This window comes from Medicago truncatula, chromosome 5 (assembly GCF_003473485.1).
Source record: "Medicago truncatula cultivar Jemalong A17 chromosome 5, MtrunA17r5.0-ANR, whole genome shotgun sequence".
NCBI lineage: Eukaryota > Viridiplantae > Streptophyta > Magnoliopsida > Fabales > Fabaceae > Medicago > Medicago truncatula.
Window position 1 is genome coordinate 5,412,197 of NC_053046.1, and position 25,093 is coordinate 5,437,289.

Here is a 25,093-nt window from a genome sequence, read left to right on the forward strand (position 1 = left end):
CTGCAGTTGCGGCGTTTGCAGCTGCAAATTGCGCCCAATCTGCAGTGATTTTGCATTATAGCGGCACAATTAGATTATTAACAGTTTGAAATCGCTAAAGTACCCCCTTAATTTTTTTACATGATTCAGTCTTGCAATCACTGTCTTCTGCAATTACATCGTATATATGTTACTGTCTTTAATGGATGTTTGAATCAACGTGTCCTTATCTGGAACAAAGCCATTCACTTCTTTATCTTATTACATATTTAAACAGTAATTCTAGTTGTATGGTGTACTTGCTGTTGCATGGAGAACTCATTTTGGGTTTGTCAAGTATCTACCTCCACTCCTTTTAATAAAAAAAAAAAAAAAAAAAATCGAAGTTGCACTTAGAGTTTATGGCAACATGGAACTTAAATATTTTTTACTTGTAATCTTCATCTTCATGTCCATTGTTTAATCACGTGGTATTTCCAATCCTATATCAATTTAACAAGTGAAGATCATTTGAGCGATTTATAATCAATTTGGTTTGAAAAAGTGTTGTTCGATTTCTTGTAAATGTAGTTTTAGTTTGGTTCAAAACTGCAGAATTGATGTACCAAACCTTTATATTTGTATGGTTAGGTTCTAGTTGTACCATTTGTCGGTTAAGTTTTAATGAATGTAAGGTTTTAATTCAGTTTCTTCTCTAAATCGAAACCATGGAGGGTCCTATTGCTTATAACCAATTTGACCATTGTCTTTGGTCAATAATTTTCTCTGGCATGGCGACTTAAAAATCTTAACATATTTTGCTAATGAATAGAAACGTTGCAGGTTACACTATGCTAGTTCAATGTTTTGTTTCAATTGTAGCCAAATTGTAAAAATAAAAAATAAAGGGAAGAAAAATACTACCTGCAATGACAAATCACGGTGATATATTTTGTATGGAGAAATGATATTTGTAGTGAGAGGGATATAGCAAACAGATAACGTCTCATAACGAAACACATGATTAGCTATCACATAGCTGATAGCTCATACCCTCCTGATTTCTGTCAAATACGAATGTTTCATTTTTTGCAATGTTGACATGTAAATACTTGTATCATTCACGAGAGATGTACTTCACAATATATATAGACCTCTTCTGTATGAGATGAATATAGATTTGTTTATAAGGAACATAGATCATTTCAATTTTAACTTCCCGTATGGATCCATTATTATCCATGTTTTTTCCACATTAAAAGAGTGAAATGGAGGCATAGATTCTCTAGAGTCATGCAAGCTCCCTTCAGGGCGAAAACTGAAGGTGGAAAGATATGAAATATGAAGAAAAAACAGAGAAATGAGCACGAGAGATCGAGATAATGTACAAAATATAGGCAATGGTTTCAGACCGGATACAGGATTCTACACACCCGGCAATTAAGGGTATTGCACGAGTGTGGAATTGGCTGCATGTTTTGATGAGGCCAACTTACTTAGTACTTACGTTTCTCATTGCTATGCCTAACTAGCCATAATTAAGACTGAAAATCCACAAATATGCAGCAAATATGGAAAAACCCATGCGTATGTAAAAATCGATGTTGCAGCAAATATGAAAATAGAACTTAAAGGTAAAACACAGTTGATAAGGATCCTCTCGGAGAACAAGACTTCCATATATCAGAATGTCTACTACAATGTAAGAAGCAAAGCAGGAAATTTAATCAAAAATGGGAAACGGAAGCCATAGGTTGATTCAAGTTATTGAAATGATTCATCCAATCAGAAAGAACCTAGAAACGCTCATCTGTGGAACTTATTATTCTACCCTCCCTTCAAGGGCCACCAAAAAAATGGAGTATTGAATAGAGTTTAGATTTCAAATCACAAGTTTTAAAAATAAAGGAAAACTTCAAGGTTTGAGAGCAATGGCCAACCCAAACTTGGGTTTTTTCTCCAGGGCCTTGGTATCGACCTCACCAGAAATAGTCAGCACTGACTTTGGGAAGAGCTCGTGCTGTAGGAGTCCCCCAACCTTTCCTTGATTGTTGAACCTAGCTTTGATCTGTGTCAGAGGGTCAACAGCAAAAGACCCTCCAACCGTAATAGTGTTCTGATTTGTTGAAAACCTTCGGGTAATATCCACAACAGCAGCACTCTTCTTGATTTGGTCTAGATGGTGGAGGTATGATACTTTAATGCTGTCACCCTTGTCGCCACTGATAGGAAAGAACATGTTCAATATTAATGTCGCTCATATGAATTACTTCTAGAGATTTGTAACAGAAATCTTGGTAAAATTAGAATCTTACATGATTACTGATGCAGATGAATCCAATTTCGTGAAACTAATCCCAGTGTTGTATTTAGTAAAACTACCGGATTTAGTATCATAGCCTGCCTCAGCACCAAATGCAAGGGTTGGAGAACCAACAGTGGCAGAAACATCAAAGATAGGGGATTGCTTCAGTGTAGCGACTGAGGTTAAGGTAGCATGGTCGTGGAAGTATTGAACCTCTAACTGCAAATGATAAATCCCACACAATTTCAGAGACAGTGTACAGCAATCAGTCGTATACCATACAAAAGATGAAAAATCATGTACCTTGCCAGAACTATAATCAGGCAGCTTAATTGAAGCTATCGTCTTTGTGGATGGAAAAAGGTCAGTGAATGTGAGGGTTGTATTGATCTGGAAGAGGGAGAACCACATGAGATGATTTACTTAAGAGCATATATTATCATTATAATCTAAAAGACAAAGTAACCCACAATTGACGCTGTCTCAATTTTGACATCAATAAGGGTGTTCTTATACTTGTATTGTCCTGCCACATCCCCAGTTGAGAGTCCTCCTTTCTTCAAAGCAGTTGAAGTGAGTGCCTGAAAGGAAAAAGCCATATTGAAATGAATATTAGATTTAGACATGCTTTGCTCATAAAAAATGATCTCAGCTGTGACACTGGCCACAATGGCACAGTTCTTAGTATTTGGAAAGCCATCATGATAACCAGAAAGTACAATAGCCAGACAAGAATTTAAAAAGAAAATATAATTTCCAGACACAAAGCTTGGAGGAAAATATAGAGTACTGTTAGTAGATAACCATCCCCATATTAAAAAAATAAAACTGTAAACATCTGCCACCTTCAACATGAACCCACCTCAGTACGGCATTAAGAATGAATTCTGATTCATGCCTTGTACGTTATTGTTGATGATGGAAAACATGTGCGTGTGCTTATTTCTTAATAATAAAAAGTAAGGAAGGGATTACAGTAAAATAAAAAATGAACTTAAAAGTAATTGCCTTCAGAACAACCAAGTTGAAAAGCCTACGTTGCTGTCAACATGCATTCATTGTCCCTAATTTTTCAGCCAATAAGTATGCAGTATGCCAGTATGCAACATGTGAGGACAAATTCCAAAAGGAATTATGGAAATGTATAACAGCAACTAAGCATCTCTTAATAATAAAAAGTAAGAAAGGGATAAAGGTAAAATAAAAATGAACTTGACAGTAATCGCCTTCAGAACAACCAAGCTGAAAAGCTTTCATTGCTATCAACATGTATCCACTATCCCCAAATTTTTAGGTAATAAGCATGCAGTATGCATCATGTATGGAGAAATTCCAAAAGGAATTATGGAAATGTACAATGGCAACACTAATCATTTGGTGATTCAAACGTATTGAGTGGCTCATACAAAAGGCTTCCAACATTTATGAATTCAACATAGACTTCCCTTGGATAAATCAATTGATCATCAGTGCACCTTGTCAGTCTCGCATTAGCATTATTAGTTAACAAAGTACTGAATATATGTCCTGTCCTCTACAGATTTCTCAACTCACTTTACCAGTGATCAATCACTCAATCTCGCATTTTCTCAGTCTTAATTATATAATTTCAATTACTTAGATATTGACAAATCAAATTTCAACCACCAACAATTTTTCTCAGCTTCTGCTGTCTATTATTGGCCATTGATTTGTGATTTTTCTTAAGCACTGAATCGACATTTCAAATCACCAGATAATTAATTTATAAAGCTGCACAGCTACTTAGATAGTTTCTAATACATGTTATGTTACACAACTAAGAAAGCTTGTTATCATGTCAACTTTTAAAAATGATTTATGAGCATAAATGGTATATATCAGAATTCAAAACCCAAGTATTTCAGAAATGAAAACGGCGCAACCTGCGTGATAACTTTCAACAGCAGTGACAGCAAGGAATTCCCCCGTTTTTTAATTATTTTCAACATTGATCTTATCTCTCCATCTGTTACTTCTATGTCTGATTCCCAAAACCATCCAAGCCTCCAAGGATGGCGCTGTTTTTTGATGTAGCATTATTACATCAACATATAAAAACCCTTATGTCAAAGTTCATGTCTACATCCAATCCAATTGTCTCTAAACATCACAAAAGATTTTCAGCCTAACAATGTCGGTAACTCCTATTGCCGGTCGTGCTAGGCCTTACGGATAACATAAAGCTGGATCTTAACTAGAATCCAGCAACCTGGCATCTAATAATGCAATTAACATGCGAATTGAATTATATAAATAGATTCATTGATTATAAATTAGAATGGAAATTCGAAGAGCTTACAACTCCAGTGGTGCTGTATGATGAAACAGTAAGCTTCTGATCGGAGTTATAGTCCTTTGTCAAAAGATCTAAAACAAAACAAATTATCAGAATAATTGGCGATATCGAATCAATAACGAAGAAGAATCGATTCAATTCACCTTTGGCTTTCTTGCCGATATCGGAGTAGAGACCCGGTCCCTTGCTCATCTTCGATTTTAGAGAGAGATAGAGAATGTGTGTTAGAGAGAGAAAGAGAGAGATCTTGATGATGATGCACTGTGCTTCACGAAACAGGGTGTGGCGAAGAAAAGAAGTTAATTTTTTTTCACAAATTTTATTTTAAATGTGAAAAAAAGTTTCTGATGGGAATGTGAATGGTTAGTTAAAATTTAGAAACAGTTGTGTCCAATCATGCGGGAGTGATCATCTGGACGTTTTTAGCCGTTGATTTTCTAAACGAATATGATGCGTGGGCCCGCATGCCAGCCGTCGTGAATCTCCTAACCTGATTGAAATGGCTGGGATCCTTATGCATAAATGGTTCATTGAGTTGTACTCCAAAATCACTTAATGTTTTTCAGCACTCTGCATAAATTACAGTTCAATTATGTCAAAATCATTTTGCTGTGAAAATAATTTCTGTGAGTTATACCCCAAAATCATTTCTGAATTTATGAAGGGTGCATAAGAATTTCCTTATGCACCATAACCGCACCCGATTGAAATTACCTTTATTTTAATTTGTTAGTCATACCATACATTAAATTATTTTTTCATGCATTTTTTTTTTAAAGATGCCAAAAGATATGTCTTAAAGAAAAAATGGTCATGTTAACCAGTGCCTTCGGGGAACTAGTTAAGTAGTCAAAAATAAAAAGAAAAAACAAAGTCAACATTAAAGCAACATTTTTCCAATTTTTAAAAAGTAAAATACACAATTTTCGAAAAAATATTTTCTTTTAGAATTCCTTAATTAATGCCACGAGAACACTGATTAACATTTTCCAAGAAAAGATAACGAAGGCAAAGTAATAAGTTTCAAAACATAACTGAAAAGAAGACAAAACCATCGTTGCAATGTGTTGAAAAAGTTTGTTCGCCATGAATAAAAATCAACAAATTGAGTTGGTTTGTGTGTATTCAGCCACCATCAAGAATGGAGTTCCACACGTTCAAAAAGTTGCTCCAAGTAAATTTGTTTATCGTTAAAGACTCTTACATTTCACTTTTTTTAAATGAGTCAAATACAAACCAACCAAATTGCCTGAACAAATTTCCTTTGTGAAGAGACATGAGCACCGCTAAACTGAAGGGCGTGAGAACCAATATCAACGGGTTGAGCACTGTAGATCCCCAACCAACAAAGAACGAGACGCTAAAGGTCGTCGTAAAAGTCACACTCAAAAAAAGATGTATGATTGTTTCTTCTTAATAGCACCCTCTGAAGCAAAATATAGAACATGTTGAAACCACCTCTCGATGAACCAAATTATTCTTTGTAGTTATTCTGTTGTTAAATGAATGATAAATGAGTTTAACAAAAAATATTAAACTTTCACGACATGACAAAAAATTAATGAATTAATGCTAAATATCACAAAACCGTGTATCACGAGTACATCACGAAATTACATTGCATTGGTTTGTATTCTTTGATTAATTTCATTTCTCACTTTAAATAACGAGTTTGATCTCCAATGTTATTTCTCACCTTAATTCCATGAGACCCCGACCACTTCAGCTTAGTATATTCATGGCAGCTGGAATTGCATGCAAAAGTGCTGTCAACCACTTCAACTCCATGATTTCATTGCAAGAAAATCATATCAGATTCAATTATGTTTATGAAGCTGCAATGTTGTATCTAATTGGATTAAATTTACAGTATAGCATCACATGCTCCGTATGAGTTTTGACACTATGTAGCAATGTGATGGTGGTGGTGGCTTTTTCTTTTTTGAGGCACACGTGGTCCTTTTTCTCTCTAACTATTTTAATTGTAGAATAAAAGAAAGAAAAAAAGAAATATAACTAATCCAAAAGCTTAAAAGAAAAAGGATTGAAATATAACAAAAAGTTGTATCGTGAAATTTTCGCGAGCAAACCTCTCGAGACATATAGCAACACCCAAGCTAACAAAAACTATTTTTATAACGAATAATAAAATAAAGTTAAATTATTTTTTTATGTTATATAATTTATTTTCATATGCTATTTATATATTGTCATAAAAAAAATTGTGTCATAAGTTGTTATCAAAATTTCTTTCAAACTGTCTCACAAAATTTTTGTGGGTAAATTACATAGACTCGAATATGTGAATCCAAACATATCCAAAACAAAAATCTCCAAAAAATTTACCTTACTTTTTCCCGAAGTTATTGCAAGAAGACTAATCACCAACAACATAGATAAATTTTGGATCTATAAAGTAAGTAAAATTTAAAATCAGCAAATTAATGGCTATTGTTTTAACAAACTTATAATTTATGATGATGAACACACAATATCTACCCTTAATCTATCAATTAACGGTTGATATTATTTACATTACATTTTAAAGCGAATTATTCACTTTAGAAGAGACGAAGTCAAGAGATGTTGGTGGAGATTTGACGCATAAAGTTATAAATGCGGTCAAAGTAATGCAAGCAACACTCTCTTTTGAACACTCTCTACTATAATACTCACTTTTTTATTGGTTTAAATCATTATGGGTCTACACTTTGTAAATTGAACCCACACAAAGTGGTGGGACATACATTGATTTCATCCAATAAAAGAGTGAGTTGCTAGCATTTCTCATGCGGTCAACTAGTATATACGAAGAAAGTATGCCCGATTAACAAAATTAAAGAGAAAGAGGAACCATTGCTTGCAACGTTAAAATTGACAAACCCTTTATTGACTGTGGTTGCTAACGTCATTTGATTTATGATCAATATATTTTTCGAAGAGCTCCACAAGCTGCTATTTTCAAAATCGGATTGGGAATGAAGTACACATCGCAGCAGAACGCAATGGAACAATTGCACTTATGAAAGAAATAGAAGAGATCTAAAATGAAGAGGATCTTAACTCAACAATTGAACAATTAAGATTCAAATAATTAAAATGTGAGATTAGGGTTCATCAAAGCTGCATGGAAACATATAAACTACAGTGACATTTTTTTTCAATGAGATTTCAATCATTCATGATCTTTTACCACATGCACTCAAAATCAATTGAGGGGAATTTAAATGGTACATATCTTAGGAGAATCCCAATCTACATAATTTTTGTGTTGTATAAAAATGAAATTTAATTTCCTCCGAAAGTCACAATGTTTTTCCTTTTTTTTTTTTTTTTTAAGTTTATTTATAGAACCCATGCATTTTTTCTTCTAAAATACCTTAAACATTTAGTCATTTGATTTTTCTATATCATAGATGGAGTAGAAAATACTACATAAAACTCACACATACACATTAATGATCCTGAATCCGAACCAAAGACACTATGTATATATCTAACATAACAATTTTGATTTTGTCATTTTATCTAGGACTTACAAATTTACAAAATTAATTTTAAACTGTTGAAATTATCTCATACAAAACTCATATATGACTCATATCAATGAAACACGTTTAAATTTCAACTAATAAAAATGTTTCACTCGTAACTCAAGAATTAAAGTCATAGTAGATAACCGGTTTAAGTTGTAAAATACCTTAACCAAGGATTAAAAATTACTTTTTTTTAGAGAGAAAAATTTATTTTTCCTATTTTAGAGATGACAATAGATCATACCCTTTGGACAATGTACTGTAGTGCCTATCTCCATACCCGCGTTTTCAAAAAATCTTCATACTCGAACCCATACCTTCATGGGCAGCAAGTTTGATGCTTGTCCCTATACCATATTGGTATCTAAGCATTCATACCCATATTTTTCACAACAAAAAGATAAAAAATAACAAAAAATATCACAACATAATTGAAATATAATCTGAAATATTTAAACGATTTAAAATATTTCGTTTGTTATTATTTAACCAAATAAAAAACATATAAAATATAAAAAAAAAACAAGTATATATTACAATAAATATCAAAGACTTTAGATTAATTAACAAACTTTAATATTACATAAAATTATTGGTATAGTGTTTATAATGTGCGGGCATGAGACGGGGTGGATACTAGAGTGCTAGTATCCGCGTCCATACTCGTTTAAATTAGAAAGTAATTACTCGAACCTAAACCTATACTCAACAATGTGGATATTTATCCGGCAATTGTGAATATTTTTTGTAGATATCCAGTAGATTTGGTTTTGTTGGAGTGGACACTAATATTTTGTTTGATCACTTTGTTCAGTATGTTCACTCAACAGGTGGAAGTAAGGCTACTCAGTCTTTTTTTCAGCTTATTTGGCTTCTTTGTGCCTGGGTCTTATGGACTGAACGTAACAATATGTGTTTCAATGATTCTATTACTCCTTTACCCAGGTTGCTTGATAAAGTAAAATATTTGTGTTTAGGTTGGTCAAACCCGTTACAATATGTCCGTCCAGGTTTGGCACTTTTAGTTGGTGGTCAAACCCGTTACAATGTTTGGGTATTGGCTAACTTTGTTTTGTTGTGGTATTGAGAATCTTGTTGTTAATATAATTCCATTTTTGATTGTTGAAAAAAAGATTTGGATTTTGAAAAGGAACGACAAAAAGCAATAAAATAGCGCGTGGTTGACGTACACAAAAAAAAAAAAATATAGTCACGCGTTTTCTTTGTTTGTTTCTTTTCTTTCTACTCGGCGTCGTAAAAAAAGAAACACGTTGTCCGAATGAGTCCCCCCACTAGCCACCAATAGTCATCATTCATAAAAAAAGACCCATCACTCACCTAAGTATAAACCCCACACAAACGCCTATAATAGAAAGAACACAATTAACGCCGTTTACCCCCTCCACCTACTAAAGAAAGAAACCATAAAAACCTTAAATCAAAGTTCAAAATTTGTTGAAGCAATAGACTCGAAGTTTCGCAGCTTTCCAAAAGTTTCTGTAAGTGTAATCTTTTTCATTTAATATATAGTATACCCGCGTTTTTTTGCTTTAATTTGTACTCTCCTATACAAACAAATATGGTCCACCAACTCTTCTTTCCACGAAGGAAATGTCATGTCATTCAATTTCATTCAAACTTGCTCCTCCTTTTCTTAGAAGCTTCATGACTCGGTCACTACATATAAACATAAACCATTCTTTGTTTGATCTCAGATTTTCCAATTTTATTTTATTTCATTCATAATAACTAACAGGTTTAGGTTACATATACACAAAGTCTAATCCATAAATAGCAACAAAATTGAGAACGATGGAGAATTATTTGCAAGAGAATTTTGGAGGAGTGAAGTCAAAAAACTCATCTGAAGAAGCTCTTCGCAGATGGAGAGATGTTTGTGGATTCGTCAAGAATCCCAAAAGACGCTTTCGTTTCACTGCCAATCTCGACAAGAGAGGCGAAGCTGCTGCTATGCGTCGTACCAATCAGGTTTCTATTTTTTAATCTTTTTTTATTATTCAACACATGTTAGATAAGATAGCTCCTCCAATCATATTTTAGATCAATTATTCATTACATTGTTATTATATTTCAAAGATACTTTTCTTTATTTATTTATTTATTTTTGTATTGGTTACGCAATCATATTTATTTTTTAATTTATACTACACTGGTCAACATTTATTAAAAGAACATTTGTGATATACATGACATATATTTGTCTGTGCATTATTTGTTTTGTTGTTATGTTTTGGAGACATTTAGTAAAAAAAAAAAAAAACATGTTTTGGAGATATTGCTTGGACTATTAGGCTGTATATGAGTCTATGGGGTCCACCGTAGACCGGTAGTTAGAAATTATTTGAAACTTCAACGATGATAGTCTGGTATTCATGTTCCTCTATGTTGTCACGGTTGAGACGATGACTTGATCGGTGTCAATTTGACAAAAATAAAGGAAGCAAATGTGTGCCTTAAAACTCAACTCATTCGATTTTCCTTGTTTTTTCCGATTAGACAAGGTTTAGATCATCATCTTAGACGTGTTGGAGGGAAAAACTTCTACTTCCAAGGAATGTCGATCATTGTTAGAGTTACAAGTGATTTTTAAGTACTAGTCAATTGTGCTGTAGGCTCTGACTAATATTTGTGGCTTCTAATTGGTTTTCAAAAAATTTCAAATTTGAACTAAGATGCCATAGATCTTTGCTCTCGGCTCTGGCATTACCCCCCTTCTCCCGCTTTCCTTCAATTTCACTTCATGGTTGTAAAGTCTGAAATCCGAACACAAACATGTATTTGACTCTTAAGAATTTGTATATTCCAGATTTTGAGCTTATCTAGTTGATGGTTTAGCAATTAAAATGTTGCTACACACCATAAAGAAGAACACGGGAAGAGCATAAATGCATAAATGAGCTAATTTGATAATTTTTATGGGGTATGGATGAAATTCAAACATTAAATGCACTTTACCAGTACAAGTTTTTGAAATTTTTGAAATGTTTATAAGCATCAGGAGTACGACCAACATTTTGATTACATGTCATCCGCAGCTTCTCTATCTAATGCGGTTTCGTTAAACTCAGTTATCATGTATCACCCACACTCATGTGCTCATGTACTGTACGGAAATTGTTTTTCTTAATAAAGGATTTGAGAATACTTATACAGTCCTTAAACAGTGATTCATCGGTTTTCACTTCAACACATAGAATGTGACTTCTTCATGTTTTATTTCTGAAAAGACTTATTCTATCCTCTTCACTGCAGGAGAAACTGAGGGTGGCAGTTTTGGTTTCCAAAGCAGCATTTCAATTTATCCAAGGTAAGTTTCTTCCGCATTATTCTCATAGCTTAAAAATATTAGAGCCAATATATTTACTTTTGCTCATATTCACAGGCGCGAAACCAAGCGATTACAAAGTGCCGGAGGAAGTTAAAGATGCAGGATTTCAAATCTGTGGTGATGAATTAGGGTCTATTGTTGAAGGCCATGATGTGAAGAAGTTGAAATATCATGGTAAGATTGATGGCATTGCAGAAAAACTTTCTACATCAGCTACTGAGGGGATTAGCAATGATGCTGATTTGCTGGATAAGAGACAACAGATATATGGAATCAATAAATTCACTGAAAGTCAAGCTAAAAGCTTCTGGGTTTTTGTTTGGGAAGCACTTCAAGACATGACTCTCATGATACTTGGAGTGTGTGCTCTTGTGTCTCTGATAGTTGGCATTGCAACTGAAGGATGGCCTAAGGGTGCTCATGATGGTCTTGGGATTGTTGCCAGTATCTTATTGGTCGTCTTTGTGACAGCAACAAGTGATTATCGCCAATCATTACAGTTCAAGGATTTGGACAAGGAGAAGAAGAAAATTTCCATTCAGGTCACAAGAAATGGATATAGGCAGAAAATGTCTATATATGAATTACTTCCTGGTGATATAGTGCATCTTGCCATTGGTGACCAAGTGCCTGCTGATGGACTCTTTGTTTCAGGATTTTCTCTGTTGATTGATGAGTCAAGTTTAACAGGAGAGAGCGAGCCTGTGGTGGTGAACACTGAAAATCCATTTCTTCTTTCAGGAACCAAGGTCCAAGATGGATCATGCAAGATGTTGGTTACCACAGTTGGAATGAGGACTCAATGGGGTAAGTTGATGGCTACTCTCAGTGAAGGTGGTGATGATGAAACCCCATTACAAGTAAAACTTAATGGAGTGGCAACCATTATTGGGAAAATAGGGCTATTCTTTGCCATTGTTACTTTTGCTGTTCTTGTGCAAGGACTTGTGAGCCTTAAACTTCAACAAGAAAACTTCTGGAACTGGAATGGGGATGATGCTTTGGAGATGTTGGAGTACTTTGCGATTGCAGTTACCATCGTTGTTGTTGCTGTTCCAGAAGGGCTTCCATTAGCTGTGACATTGAGCCTTGCATTTGCTATGAAAAAAATGATGAATGACAAGGCCCTTGTCCGAAATTTGGCAGCTTGTGAGACAATGGGATCAGCCACAACTATATGTAGTGACAAAACTGGGACACTAACAACCAATCACATGACTGTTGTGAAAACATGCATTTGCATGAAAAGCAAGGAGGTAAGCAACAAAACTTCTAGTTTGTGCTCTGAACTCCCAGAATCTGTTGTGAAACTGCTGCAACAGTCAATATTTAACAACACTGGAGGAGAGGTTGTGGTTAACAAACAAGGGAAACACGAGATTTTAGGGACACCAACCGAGACTGCAATATTGGAGTTTGGATTATCATTAGGTGGTGATTTTCAAGGAGAGAGACAAGCATGCAAACTTGTTAAAGTTGAGCCGTTCAACTCTACTAAGAAAAGAATGGGTGCAGTGGTGGAGCTCCCTAGTGGAGGTTTAAGAGCTCACTGTAAAGGTGCTTCTGAAATAGTTCTTGCTGCTTGTGACAAAGTTCTCAATTCAAACGGCGAGGTTGTCCCACTTGATGAAGAATCAACTAATCATCTCACGAATACAATAAACCAGTTTGCCAATGAGGCACTTAGAACTTTATGCCTTGCCTATATGGAATTGGAAAATGGGTTCTCTGCTGAAGACACCATTCCTGTTACTGGTTACACTTGTATAGGAGTTGTTGGTATCAAAGATCCCGTTCGTCCCGGTGTTAAGGAGTCTGTAGCTCTTTGTCGTTCAGCTGGAATAACAGTAAGAATGGTTACAGGTGACAATATTAATACTGCAAAGGCTATAGCTAGGGAATGTGGGATTTTAACAGATGATGGCATAGCCATTGAAGGTCCTGAATTCAGAGAGAAGAGTTTGGAAGAGTTGCTTGAACTGATTCCCAAAATTCAGGTACTTCTTACCTTCTTTTATGCACTACACCTTGATTGCTTCATTACCAATCTATCTTACAGTTACAGATGTTTCATGGTGGATCCTTTCAGTAACAGAAATGTTTAATTCCTTTTAGGTTATGGCTCGATCCTCACCTTTAGACAAGCATACATTGGTGAGACACCTTCGTACAACGTTTGGAGAAGTTGTAGCTGTAACTGGTGATGGGACAAATGATGCACCAGCCCTTCATGAAGCAGACATTGGACTTGCCATGGGTATTGCTGGAACTGAGGTGAGTCTCAAATATCTGAAACCAAAATAAAACAAAAGATGATGGGCACTTGTGCTACATTTTACTCATTGATTAATTTTTTATTGCAATGAGAATACAAGAGTCTGGCTAATTATGTAATATGTGTGCAGGTTGCAAAAGAAAGTGCAGATGTCATAATTCTGGATGATAACTTCTCCACAATAGTAACCGTGGCCAAATGGGGACGTTCTGTTTACATAAATATTCAGAAATTCGTACAGTTTCAGCTTACGGTTAATATCGTTGCTTTAATAGTGAACTTTACATCAGCCTGCTTGACAGGTTAGAAATTTAGATTAATTTGTCTGGTTTGATTACGGACTTCACATCATTTTGCACGATATGATATAAAAGAAACATTTTAGTCCTTATACATCTTTATCTAACAATATAATTTGCATTTTGTCTTCAGGAACTGCTCCCCTCACTGCTGTTCAACTTTTGTGGGTGAACATGATAATGGACACACTGGGAGCACTTGCACTTGCAACTGAACCTCCAAATGATGATTTAATGAAGCGTGCACCTGTTGGAAGAAAAGGGAATTTCATCAGCAATGTCATGTGGAGGAATATCTTGGGACAATCACTGTATCAGTTTATGGTGATATGGTTTCTTCAGTCAAAAGGAAAAACTATCTTTTCGCTTGATGGCCCCAATTCTGATCTAGTCTTAAACACACTTATCTTCAATGCATTTGTATTCTGCCAGGTACTTTTTCTGAAAAGGCTGAACAACTTGTTTACAAATAATAGTTATGAGTCCATGTCAAATTAGGAAAGATCAAGTTAAAAGCATATGTAACTGTTGTAATGTGGCTTACAAGTTTTGGGTTGGTCTGGTTTTGCAGGTTTTCAATGAGATAAACTCACGTGAGATGGAGAAAATTAATGTTTTTAAAGGCATATTGGATAACTATGTCTTCGTGGGTGTGATCAGTGCTACAATCTTCTTTCAAATCATAATCGTGGAGTACTTGGGAACCTTTGCAAACACAACACCTCTCACTCTGGTACAGTGGTTCTTTTGCTTATTTGTTGGATTTATGGGAATGCCTATTGCTGCTCGCTTAAAGAAGATCCCCGTCTGAAGAAAGCGAATGAACAACTCTTCATCAAAAAGTAGTGAACATTTGTAATTGTTAGTTGTTATGGTTACAGTCACTAGACTTAGACCTTAGATCCCTCTCATTCTGTGTACATTCACTAACTCATTTGGCATTGTTTGAGCTGCCTTGGGTTAGAATCAGAATTGAGCAGCAAAGTAGAACTCTAGAGCCTTGCTGCAGTTATCCTTAGGCGACTGATGAATGACCTTTTAACCAATTTTATTCAGTACATTGTTTAATTTCAAGGCAAGCAGAATTATTGATGAAAACCTGAACTTGTTGCTGTGTATATTGATGACTCTTGTTGCTGGAAACAACTCGAATAGCTATTCTTCTTCAATTTAGGGCAATTTAAATGGATAAATTATGTGTTTATATTATGTTTTTGTATAGTTGATTCTGAATCAATCATTCTGTTCTTTTCAAAGTGTTAATATTATCCTTAATCTTGTTCGACCCAATTTACATATTATAGTAATATTAAAGGAGACAGTAAAAATGTCAAACAAGTTGTTCTTTGTTCCCCCTTTTCAACTTTTACTTCTAGCTTACAATTTCTAAGTTACCAGCGCAAAGATAAAAAATAGCAGTAAACATTTTTTGAAGAAAAAAATAGTAGAACATAAAAAACACAGGAAACATGTAAATGTAAACAAGAGCGTGAGGAAAAACTCGGGAAAAAAAAATCTCAATATTTTTTTTACAGGAAGAAAAAAAGACATTTAATAGTTGGAGTTATCTTTACGCGTTATGTTGAGCTTTTTCAAGTATTGGTTTGGACGTGCGGTTGCAACTCACGTTTTTCTGGAAATCAAGGCAAAAAACCACACGCAGAAGCTCCAATTCTCAGCCTCTTAAAATCACGGCAGATTTACATTGAATATTGCAAAGATGTGTGTTTGCACCACTAAACATCATTCCAAACATGCAATAATATTATTTTAAATATTTTAATTAAAATTTAAAAAATATTAATTATTGAAGTTGTAGAAAAACTATTTCAATAATTTTTACCAAAACAAGTTGTAAATAATGATAAATATATAATATTAAAATTAAAAATGATACGAAGTACACAACAATAATACATAAAAACTACGTTTTTATTGAAATTCAAAATAATACATAACAAAAAGCAAAAAATTTCATTTTAACCGAAATATAAAATAAGACAGATTAATTTTCATTATTCTCCTGACCAAATCGCTCTCAAATATGCTCCACCAAATCTGCTTGAAGTTGGCGATGGTTTTGCCTTTTATGAACATGTGCTATCCTTTCAAACAATGTTGTCAAATTGGGATCAGGACCAGTAGATATTTTAGTTGTCAAATCATTATCAACGTGGTCGTAGTCAAAATTACCAGCATGTGTCTCTCTCATCTTCAACAATCATGTTATGCAATATGATGCATGCTAACATTATGTTTTTCATTGTATTCACATGCCAAGCGCGTGCTGGGCCACATACAATTGCGAATCGGGCTTGGAGCACAAGGCAATTATCAAGTTTAAGACCATCCACAATAGAGGAGCACCCCACATTAGGTGCTTAAGTGGATCCTCTTTGTCCACATCACCAATTTTACAGTAATACTTAATAAGCACCAATTTTCTCCAATCTAACACCTCAAAAGAATTAATTAAATAGGCCCACCAATAACTCTATATCTTTACATTTTTAACGAAATTTATTCATTTTACTAAGATTTATTAAATAGGACCCATATAAAATGAAGAGAGAGAGGGTGCTTCCATAGCCACCCTCCCCCTCCGTAAGCACCCATGCCTATTCTTCCTTGATTGTTGCCGGTATCAATAGAACATTAATGGTAATTCTTTTTTAAAATAAAATAAAGGGCATTTTGGGTATAACACAACTAATAGAAAGCAAATTGTAAATATTTTGAGCCAAATATTTCTTATACTTTGTTACGGAGTAATGTATTGGCAAACTAAATCACATTTATGTTACATTTTCATTGTAAAAGCATAAAAGTACATCAGGTGTCTAAAGGTCTTCATAAATTATACTCTCGAATTCCTACAAAGAGACATACAAAACACAGAAAACTAATTATATTCATCAGTCATGTTGACCTTTCCAGTTTCATATAGATGATACGTCCAAAGAGGTTCAATCAACTCCTTTGCATGCATTAATTTCTCCAGTTCATCGTTATCACTAGCTTCTGTAATTTGCCTCTCTATCTTAGGATATATTTCTTCCAGAGAAGACAACATCAAGTCACCCCAATCCCTGTCATCACGATTAAACAACTTGGAACATACAAACTGCAAGAGTCCTGCTGCCAGCTCAAAGTCCTTTTGTTCTAGCCCAATAAGTGAACAAACCAAGAAAATATCCCCAACTGCATCCATTATACTCTTATTCTTTTTAAGTAATATAATCAGCATAGCCGTAAGTTTATTGAATGTCGAGAATTTATCAGCTTGAGAACATTCACCATCTCCTTCACCTTCATTCACTGCAGAGAGCACAGTTTTGGCTACAATGAAGGGCCATTTTGGAAACTGTAACTTCATTTGTTCAGATGCAAATAAATGTTCGCTTCCACTTTCGGTGTGTTGTAGAACACTTTCAGATCCCAGTGCCAAAACTACATCAGGCAGCCAAGGCTTTGCAGCTGCAACAAGACGTGATGCATATGCAGAGCCCAAACATGATTCAGTCGAAACAATTAAATCAAGCAAGTTATTGGCAAGAGTGAAGGCTTTTGATGTCATTATGGAGGATCCACCAGAATCAGTCAGTATCACATTGAGTATTTTTGCAGCATAGCTGAAAGAGCTTTTCAGGCAAAATATAGTATTTTTTTTATCCTCTTCCTCAAATTCAATTTTGTGATGATACAGCTGGTTCAACGAAGACAAGATATGTTGTATACATTTTGAGGTATTATTCAAGAATGATCCATTGTTGTGAGGAGCAAAACACATGGCAGTGGCATCAGCCATGAACTTGAGAACAGCAGTAATCATCTTCACCTTACAAAGCACTTGTTGAGGTTCATTGTGTACAGATCCTATACAAAAAGATTTAGACAATTAGTCACAAAACAACGACTAATATATATCCAGAGACGATATACATAGTTGAAAGCTTCAAATTGTACTTGTAATGTTTTAATCAGAATTAACAAAAAGAGCCAAACACATGGTTAAATCAAATGAAAACAAATAGATGCCGGATTTTATAGTGTGGATTAGCCAAAAGGGCCATATTCCTTCACAAATGAAATGCCTAATAATGACTTGAAGATACAATGGTCAAATCATAAGAGAAGAAACCTGTAGAGAAGTGGCCAGAACTCAAAATAGAACTAGAAATCTGTGAATATTAATACACCCATATGTCTACCCATTTACCCATCTAACTATTTATACAGACAAACCTTTTAAAACAAAATTATAATTTGACTGAGATCGAAACAATTGAAGCACTTGAATTGTGCTTGAGCTTTTTTCCTACTTCGCACAGTGTGCTCAAGTTGCATGCATTTGGTCAAAGCAACACAATCCATTATAACTACAATATGTAAAATATATGAAATATGAATGTATTTTCTCACCTTCATTACTTGGGCACCCAGCATTTGTCAGAGATAACCTTCGCCTTTTTGTGGAATTTTGATTTTTCCCTGTTCTCTTCCTTTTTTTGGAACTTCGATTTTTCCCAGTTGTTGACTCCAAGTTATGTGAATCCACATTGTGATCTTGTACAGTGTCATCCGATCCAAATAGTTTTTCTAAGCAGTTGAGCACGTGCTCGATTGTCAGATCCAATACTGTCTGTTTAAAAAAAAACATCAATTCATCAATACAATGGAAGGACTCAAGTTAAATGAATGAGTGAGCTAGGGATGTGTATGATACTATGATTACAATATCATAACAATCATGCCGGAAACCTGGAAATTTCAAGGGAAAAAACAATTTAAACATTTTGCCAGACAATTGAAAATCAACCAATGAAACTGAACCAAAGATGCAGACAACCAAATTGCGGGAAAACTTATGTTAGTCATTAAATGGACGTGAAATAATAGAAGGCCAGAATGTTCAAAATTCGCTGCACATAAAAGTAAGATTCGGACACCGTAAGAAAAAAAGAAGTTGAATCATCATATAAGTGATGCACTGAGTAGAAGGTGCTCAATATAAGAATGCAAGGCAAAATCACAAGGTCACAGCTAATCTAGCAATAAAAGAGACATCCGACCTCTATAATTCGTAAAAATGGTTGTGTGAGACACATCAACTAGCACAGTGCAAGTTGGGAATGAAAGGATTTCTACAGCCACGTTAAAATGAAACAAGCGATTTAGGGAAAGCGTGTTTTTAAGTCAAACAAATACAAACTCGCAATGAATTAGAAAAGAATATAACCAGTAATTTGGCTCTGACATGCAAAGCAACAGAATAAATTGCACAATCAGAGCGTAGATGAATTTTAAACATCTAACAATCCAATAAAAAAGTATGTACAAAACAAGTGTACTTGCCTCTGAAAGTAATGTAGAAGAATCAATCTTAGTTTTCTTCCCCTTGGAATCACCATTCTTTTCACTACTTGTGCCAACATTATCAACCGTCATTTGCAGAGCAAGGGCCATATATGCCAAAACAGGAGATATGTCTATGTATTCATACTGCCCACAATGCTCAATGCTGACTTCAGATACCATCTTAAGCGAAAAAAACAACATTTCTAAAGGTTGAGATCTAAAGATTGCTTTCCTGGTATCCTCATGCTGAAGCAAGTCTCTAACTTGCCATGCAACTCCTACAGCTACTGAATAATCATCTTCAAAAGATTGCTTTCTGTTAATTATCTTCGATTTAATTGAAAATTTTCCAGAGGATTTAGACTTTTTCCTTTTAGTAGCTGTAACACTGTGGGATGGCATGTCTGCCCCAAATTTAATGTGACAACGATAGGCAGCCTTATGCAGTAGGGTTGTTAAGGCTTCAAACATGTCATCAAAACCTCCCAAAGAAAGCAACAACTTATGTGCAGACCTAATTTTAGATTGGCGATCAACATCTTCGGGTAAACCATGGCAGTTTGTGACAACACTCATGCACTCTTCAAGAAGTCCTGCAACATTATCTGGACAGACAGTGGAGAAAATGTTGAATAAAGATGATTGAGCTTGTTCTGTGGATGCCCCAGTTAGTAAACCTTCCACTTTCTCTGCAGTAAGTAACTCTTTGAGGGCATCCATATAGCACAGTTCACTGACCAAGTTATCACAAAGATAGCTAGCAGCAATAAGAAAGCCCTCTATCTGATCTGCATTCAGCTTATCCTGTGACAAAACCAAACTCAGGAATACTTTGACCAGTTCCATAAGATGAGTTTTAGACGCTCCTTCCGAGACGGCATACTTGCAAAATATTGCACCAGCCATTGGAGACCTTTTTACAAGTGTAATGCAGCGATTACATGCCTCCTCAATGGGCACTATTGAGGGAAAGTACGAAGGTATAAGCAGTTTTGTTAGCTTCTTAGCTACAGGAGGTTGATCACTGGCAAGCACAGACATAAGCACATCAAGAACCACCACCTACAGGACACACACAACAACGGCCAGCTAACCAGTGAGAATTGATTATATTAGCAAGTACATTGGATACGGGAATTAGGCGAGTTTAAGAATATATGTACCTTGTTAAACTGAAAATTTTGAACATCATTTAGATGGAGCAAGAGCTCTGCCATAGCGACTTGTACTGTGAGGACATTATCCAGCATTAAGTGACCCAGTCTTGGACAGAGCACCTTAAGGACTTCATGAGAGTGGGGATTGTCAAGCAAATAAATGATGCCACTCAATGTAGAAAGCCTTACCTCGTTGCATACATCATGAGACATGTCACTAATTACTTTTGTAAGCATCTTTGTTATAATTGGTGATGGAATAATTTCCCAAAATAGATGAAGGACACGACAAGAACCCTCAACAGCAATTGTTCTAACTTCTGGACAATCGTCAACAAGCAACTTTTCTAACAAAAAGAACTGCTTATCAAGCAATTTATCCTTATCCTCTTTTGAGGCATCGGGATCTTCAAGGGGGAATATGTCCAAAAGCAGATGCAAAGCATTCTGTCGAACATTTGAGTTTGCAGCCTATAATGAAAAGAAGGCAAAGTAAAATTCTGAACATAGAAACGCAAATCAGACATTATTTCAGATTATCATAATTCATACCCAGTACTTATTACAATTTACAAAAATGCTAATCTAAAACAAAAACCATTTTCTTTTTTAAGTAATTCTCCTTTTTTTATAAAAAGAAAACACAAATGTAAGAGAGCGCTCAACTTGATTATAAGATGGTATACAAACCAGGCCTCAAAAGTCATATGATTACAACATACAAGTTAAGATTATAATGCATACAAGGCATCTACAGAGAGTTGAGAAACTCATAAGCTTACAACACAGCATCACTGCAAACAATCATCACCCTTATGAAAATTTAAGGACCAATCCAATGCTGTACAAACATTTTCTTAAGCACCGGTGTAATGCAAAATCTTTATATCGAAAGTTTACAAAATCAACATTCAAACACAGTAAAATGTATGCTGGGAAAAAAATGATTTTGACAATGCATTTACCTGCAGAGACCGAAATATGACTGGCTCGGCAAGTCGATAGAGTAGTTTCTCAACCCCATCAACGGTCCTCTGATTAATAAACCCTCCCAAAACCCTTCTAATATACAAAGCAAAAACTCCAGAACTTGCATGAATAGAACCCTCAATCAAATCCTGCAAGAACCCATCCTCAATTCCACTCCTTGAATCTTCTGGCGCAGCTTTCCATGCTCGAAACAATATATCCCCATAAGCCTCCAACATCGACTTCCTTCCAAACGGAATCTGCGAACGAATCATCGCCAAAAGCTCCTTCCCAAGCTGATCACTTAACCCAAACAAAAAAGCCAGAAACTTTCTTCCATCTTCTGTTTTCAAATACAAAGGCGAAATCACACACCGGTTCAACAACAGTTTCAAATCCTCAATACTCTCATCTTCAAAATCAAACAACGCGAAAGCCTCGCGAAACATATAAACCCTATGCACATCCACTTTTTTCTTCAATGTCAACGACCTTGATAGAACAAAAGGTAATGTCTGAGAAATCAACGATTCGCGCTCCGGTAAATTCTCCTTCCACCATTCTTCACATATAGTCTCAATCCCAGAAGACAAAATCGAATCCGCTTCCAAAACAATCAAATTATCATGCAATGCTTGAACTCCAGGTAGCAAGTCAGAAAAATCAAAAACCTTTCTCGGATGCGAAACGCATAGGAACAAAATGTGAGCGAGAATTTGAAGTTTTTCGAGAAGTTTATGTTTTTCATCGGATTGGGAACTGGGTTCGGTGGTGGCGGTGGTGTTTTTGCGGGAAGAGCGACGGAGGGTGGCGGTGGGAGGGGTTTGGGGATTTTCGGAATTGTTCAATTCGAGAAGATTGAGGAAGGATTGGATTGTGGTGGTGATAGATTCGTAGAGAGAGGGAGGGAGAGAAGAAATGAGATTGGAAGAGGGTTTGATTGAATGAATTAGGGTTTTGAGAGAGGATTTAGAGGATTTTAAGGTTAGGGTTGTGGCTAAAGAGATGAATTCTTGTGGTGAAGAATTGAGAGATGAACAAAGCTTCTTGTCCATTGTGAATTTTTGCTGAAAGCTTCGAATGTGATTTTCAGTGTTACTTGTACATTTTCAAAATCTATGGTTTATGTTTATGGATGTGAGAGGGAAAAGCTCCGTTTTGAAATTCTTATTTCTTATCATCTTCTTATTTATTTATTTTTTTTCCCTGGATTTAATTTGTATGTTTATATTGACTTTGAGTCAAAAAAAAGTCACCATGACTTTATGTCCATTATATTGTTGGGGTGAAATCATTTTACATGACATATCATTTGCATCATCCAATATGTGTTTAAACTTTTCATAAATAAATTAGTAGTTGATATTATATTTGTTTATTTTAAATGACCGTAGAAATTTATTTCTCTTCTTAGCAAATGACAGGTTAAGTTTTATTTCACTAAAATTAACAATGTTCCTCGCCGGCTACCTAGATTGAGATTATCTTAGACATGTATTATGGCTATTTGGATAAATGAAATTAGTTAAGTTTGTTTTTGTAAAAATAAAAAATAAAAAAAATCACATGTATGATAAATTGAGATCTAAAAGCTTGTATACTAAATCAGAGGTAGTGTTATATTTTGTTTTCACAAGCTTTGCACAAAGAACTAAAAGTCCTTTCAACTTTTTAAAATTGAGATCACCTCGATATCACTTTTTTGAATTGAGGTGAATGTAATATTATCCTTATTTCTTAAACCTCTTAAGGAGAGTTTTGCCATCCATTATAATTTTATCTTTATTTCTTTAAATTGTTCTACGTGTATCCAAAAGCCACACAAATTGTGCCTAAAAATGTTCATTCGATGTGTCACCTATAAAACTAGCTCAATTAACAATACTGATATTGTTAGATTAAACACATTCGTCGTGATTCAAATTCAGACTTTGCAAGATAGCTGTTGCTTCACTTTTTCAGTCTTCTGCAATCCTTAAACGAGGTTGAATCCCATAAAACAGCTTTTGAAGCCTTAAGTTGCATCTCCTGATGAACTGCAGCTTCTGGTGATTTTTACCTTCTGATGAACTTGCTTCTGATGACGTCACCACTTCAGAAGCACTTTGTCTTCAGGAGCACTTTTCTTCGGACGCTTTAAGCTTCCTTTTTGTTGATTCCTTTGCTCTTTATTGTTCTTCCAAGACCTTTTTAAGATGTCAAATTTTGTATATAGTCCTGTACACTTGAACAAATATTAGCAATTGACTATTTTTAATACCTTGTTATCATCAAAACTCTTAAGGGTTAATGTTAAACACATTTTGTTCCAACAATCTCCCCCTTTTTGATGATGACAAACAATAATATTTAAAATGTTCAATTGTTGTTAATCTAACTAACACGTTGACTATAAGGGTATGAGGTTTGTAAGCTCCCCCTGAGTCCAATAGTACTTTAAGGTGAGGTTTGTAAGCTCCCCCTGAGTTCTATTCATGTTAATTAAATTCATCAGGAGGACCAACATCATAACAAATTTCCGGATATGCATATTGTTGGTCCTTGGAGTGATGCAGTCACTGGATGTGGATTATATTCAAGATTCTCCTTCAACTCAGGAGGACTTTGGTAGATCTATGGTGGTGACAAACCCTGATTTGTCGAACTTTAGCTCAAATGTAAATCTCGACATGCAAGTTCTAGGGCTAGTTCCTAATGATGCCGAACAAGTTACAGTTTGAGTGATTCCTGGTCTAGATGGCTCAAAATGATAAGAGTGTTGATTTGGTTGAAAACACAAATCAACCATTTTTAATTGAATTGCATGTGTTTTTTATCTTTAAATTAGATATTTTTTATTACTAAAGTGAAAAAAATATTGATATTTTAACTTAGACTGTCATAATCTTAGGATCCGGATTCAATGACTTTTGAGAGGGAAAAGTTATGTGACTTTAGTCAATATCCACCATTGGTTTAACCCTTTGCTTCAGATTTTGACATGTGTTCCTTCCTTTTTTGTATTAAAAAACAAAAGCAAAAATCAAATTCAGATCCATCATAAAAGTCACAACCTGTATCACCCCTTTGACAAACCTCAGCGCGCCGCCGCTCTGCTCCGCCCATCACGCCGAGCGCCGCCTTGCTGCTCGTCGTGCGCCGCCCATCTCGCCGTCTCCGTCGTCCTGTCACAGTTGTTTACTAGGTACCTCTCGTTACAGGTGTTTAGAACTGCACTTTTCCTTTTCCTTTTCAATGATTGATTTTGATTTTGTTTCATCTCTGTTTCTTTTAAATGATCCTTTCTTATGCTCTATGTTGTAGGATTTTGTTTGCTATTTTAACAGTGTGAGAGAATTGGGAACACCTTTGTATCAGTAGGTGCTTCGAATCGTACCTCGTGCTAGCCCGCTGGTGTCTTGTTGTTCCTTTTGCTTTTATTTTGTTCCTTTTGTTTTGGGTTTCTTGTTTTCCTTTTTTTTATTGAGGGTTTTGGCTTTAGTCCCCCCTCATTTTTTGTACTCTTTTTATTTCTAATATTATAAGATTAGGGCGTCGCAGCAGACTACCCCTCTGCACCCCGTCTTTTGT

The 25,093-nt window shown here is 35.2% G+C and overlaps 3 protein-coding genes across 3 annotated transcripts; 1 reads left to right on the forward strand and 2 right to left on the reverse strand.

Annotated features, from left to right (window-relative positions):
• Positions 1 to 1,586: 1,586 nt before the first annotated feature.
• Positions 1,587 to 4,906, reverse strand: LOC11421836 (mitochondrial outer membrane protein porin 2). The gene is made up of 6 exons (XM_003611539.4): positions 4,724 to 4,906; positions 4,584 to 4,651; positions 2,734 to 2,844; positions 2,567 to 2,653; positions 2,274 to 2,482; positions 1,587 to 2,180 (listed from the first exon to the last, which is right to left on the reverse strand). The coding sequence occupies exons 1-6, from the start codon at positions 4,770 to 4,772 to the stop codon at positions 1,874 to 1,876; spliced, it is 831 nt and encodes a 276-aa protein (XP_003611587.1). The 5' UTR covers positions 4,773 to 4,906; the 3' UTR covers positions 1,587 to 1,873.
• Positions 4,907 to 9,422: 4,516 nt separating this feature from the next.
• On the forward strand, positions 9,423 to 15,248 carry LOC11430995 (calcium-transporting ATPase 2, plasma membrane-type). The gene is made up of 8 exons (XM_039834839.1): positions 9,423 to 9,616; positions 9,875 to 10,105; positions 11,390 to 11,444; positions 11,520 to 13,462; positions 13,581 to 13,739; positions 13,871 to 14,042; positions 14,173 to 14,471; positions 14,611 to 15,248. The coding sequence occupies exons 2-8, from the start codon at positions 9,929 to 9,931 to the stop codon at positions 14,848 to 14,850; spliced, it is 3,045 nt and encodes a 1,014-aa protein (XP_039690773.1). The 5' UTR covers positions 9,423 to 9,616; positions 9,875 to 9,928; the 3' UTR covers positions 14,851 to 15,248.
• Positions 15,249 to 16,813: 1,565 nt separating this feature from the next.
• On the reverse strand, positions 16,814 to 22,695 carry LOC11430996 (uncharacterized). Its single transcript, XM_003611541.4, has 5 exons — positions 21,520 to 22,695; positions 20,561 to 21,025; positions 19,395 to 20,459; positions 18,462 to 18,681; positions 16,814 to 17,915 (listed from the first exon to the last, which is right to left on the reverse strand). Exons 1-5 carry the CDS (start codon positions 22,576 to 22,578, stop codon positions 16,942 to 16,944), a joined length of 3,783 nt encoding a protein of 1,260 aa, XP_003611589.2. The 5' UTR covers positions 22,579 to 22,695; the 3' UTR covers positions 16,814 to 16,941.
• Between the last annotated feature and the right edge of the window lie 2,398 nt (positions 22,696 to 25,093).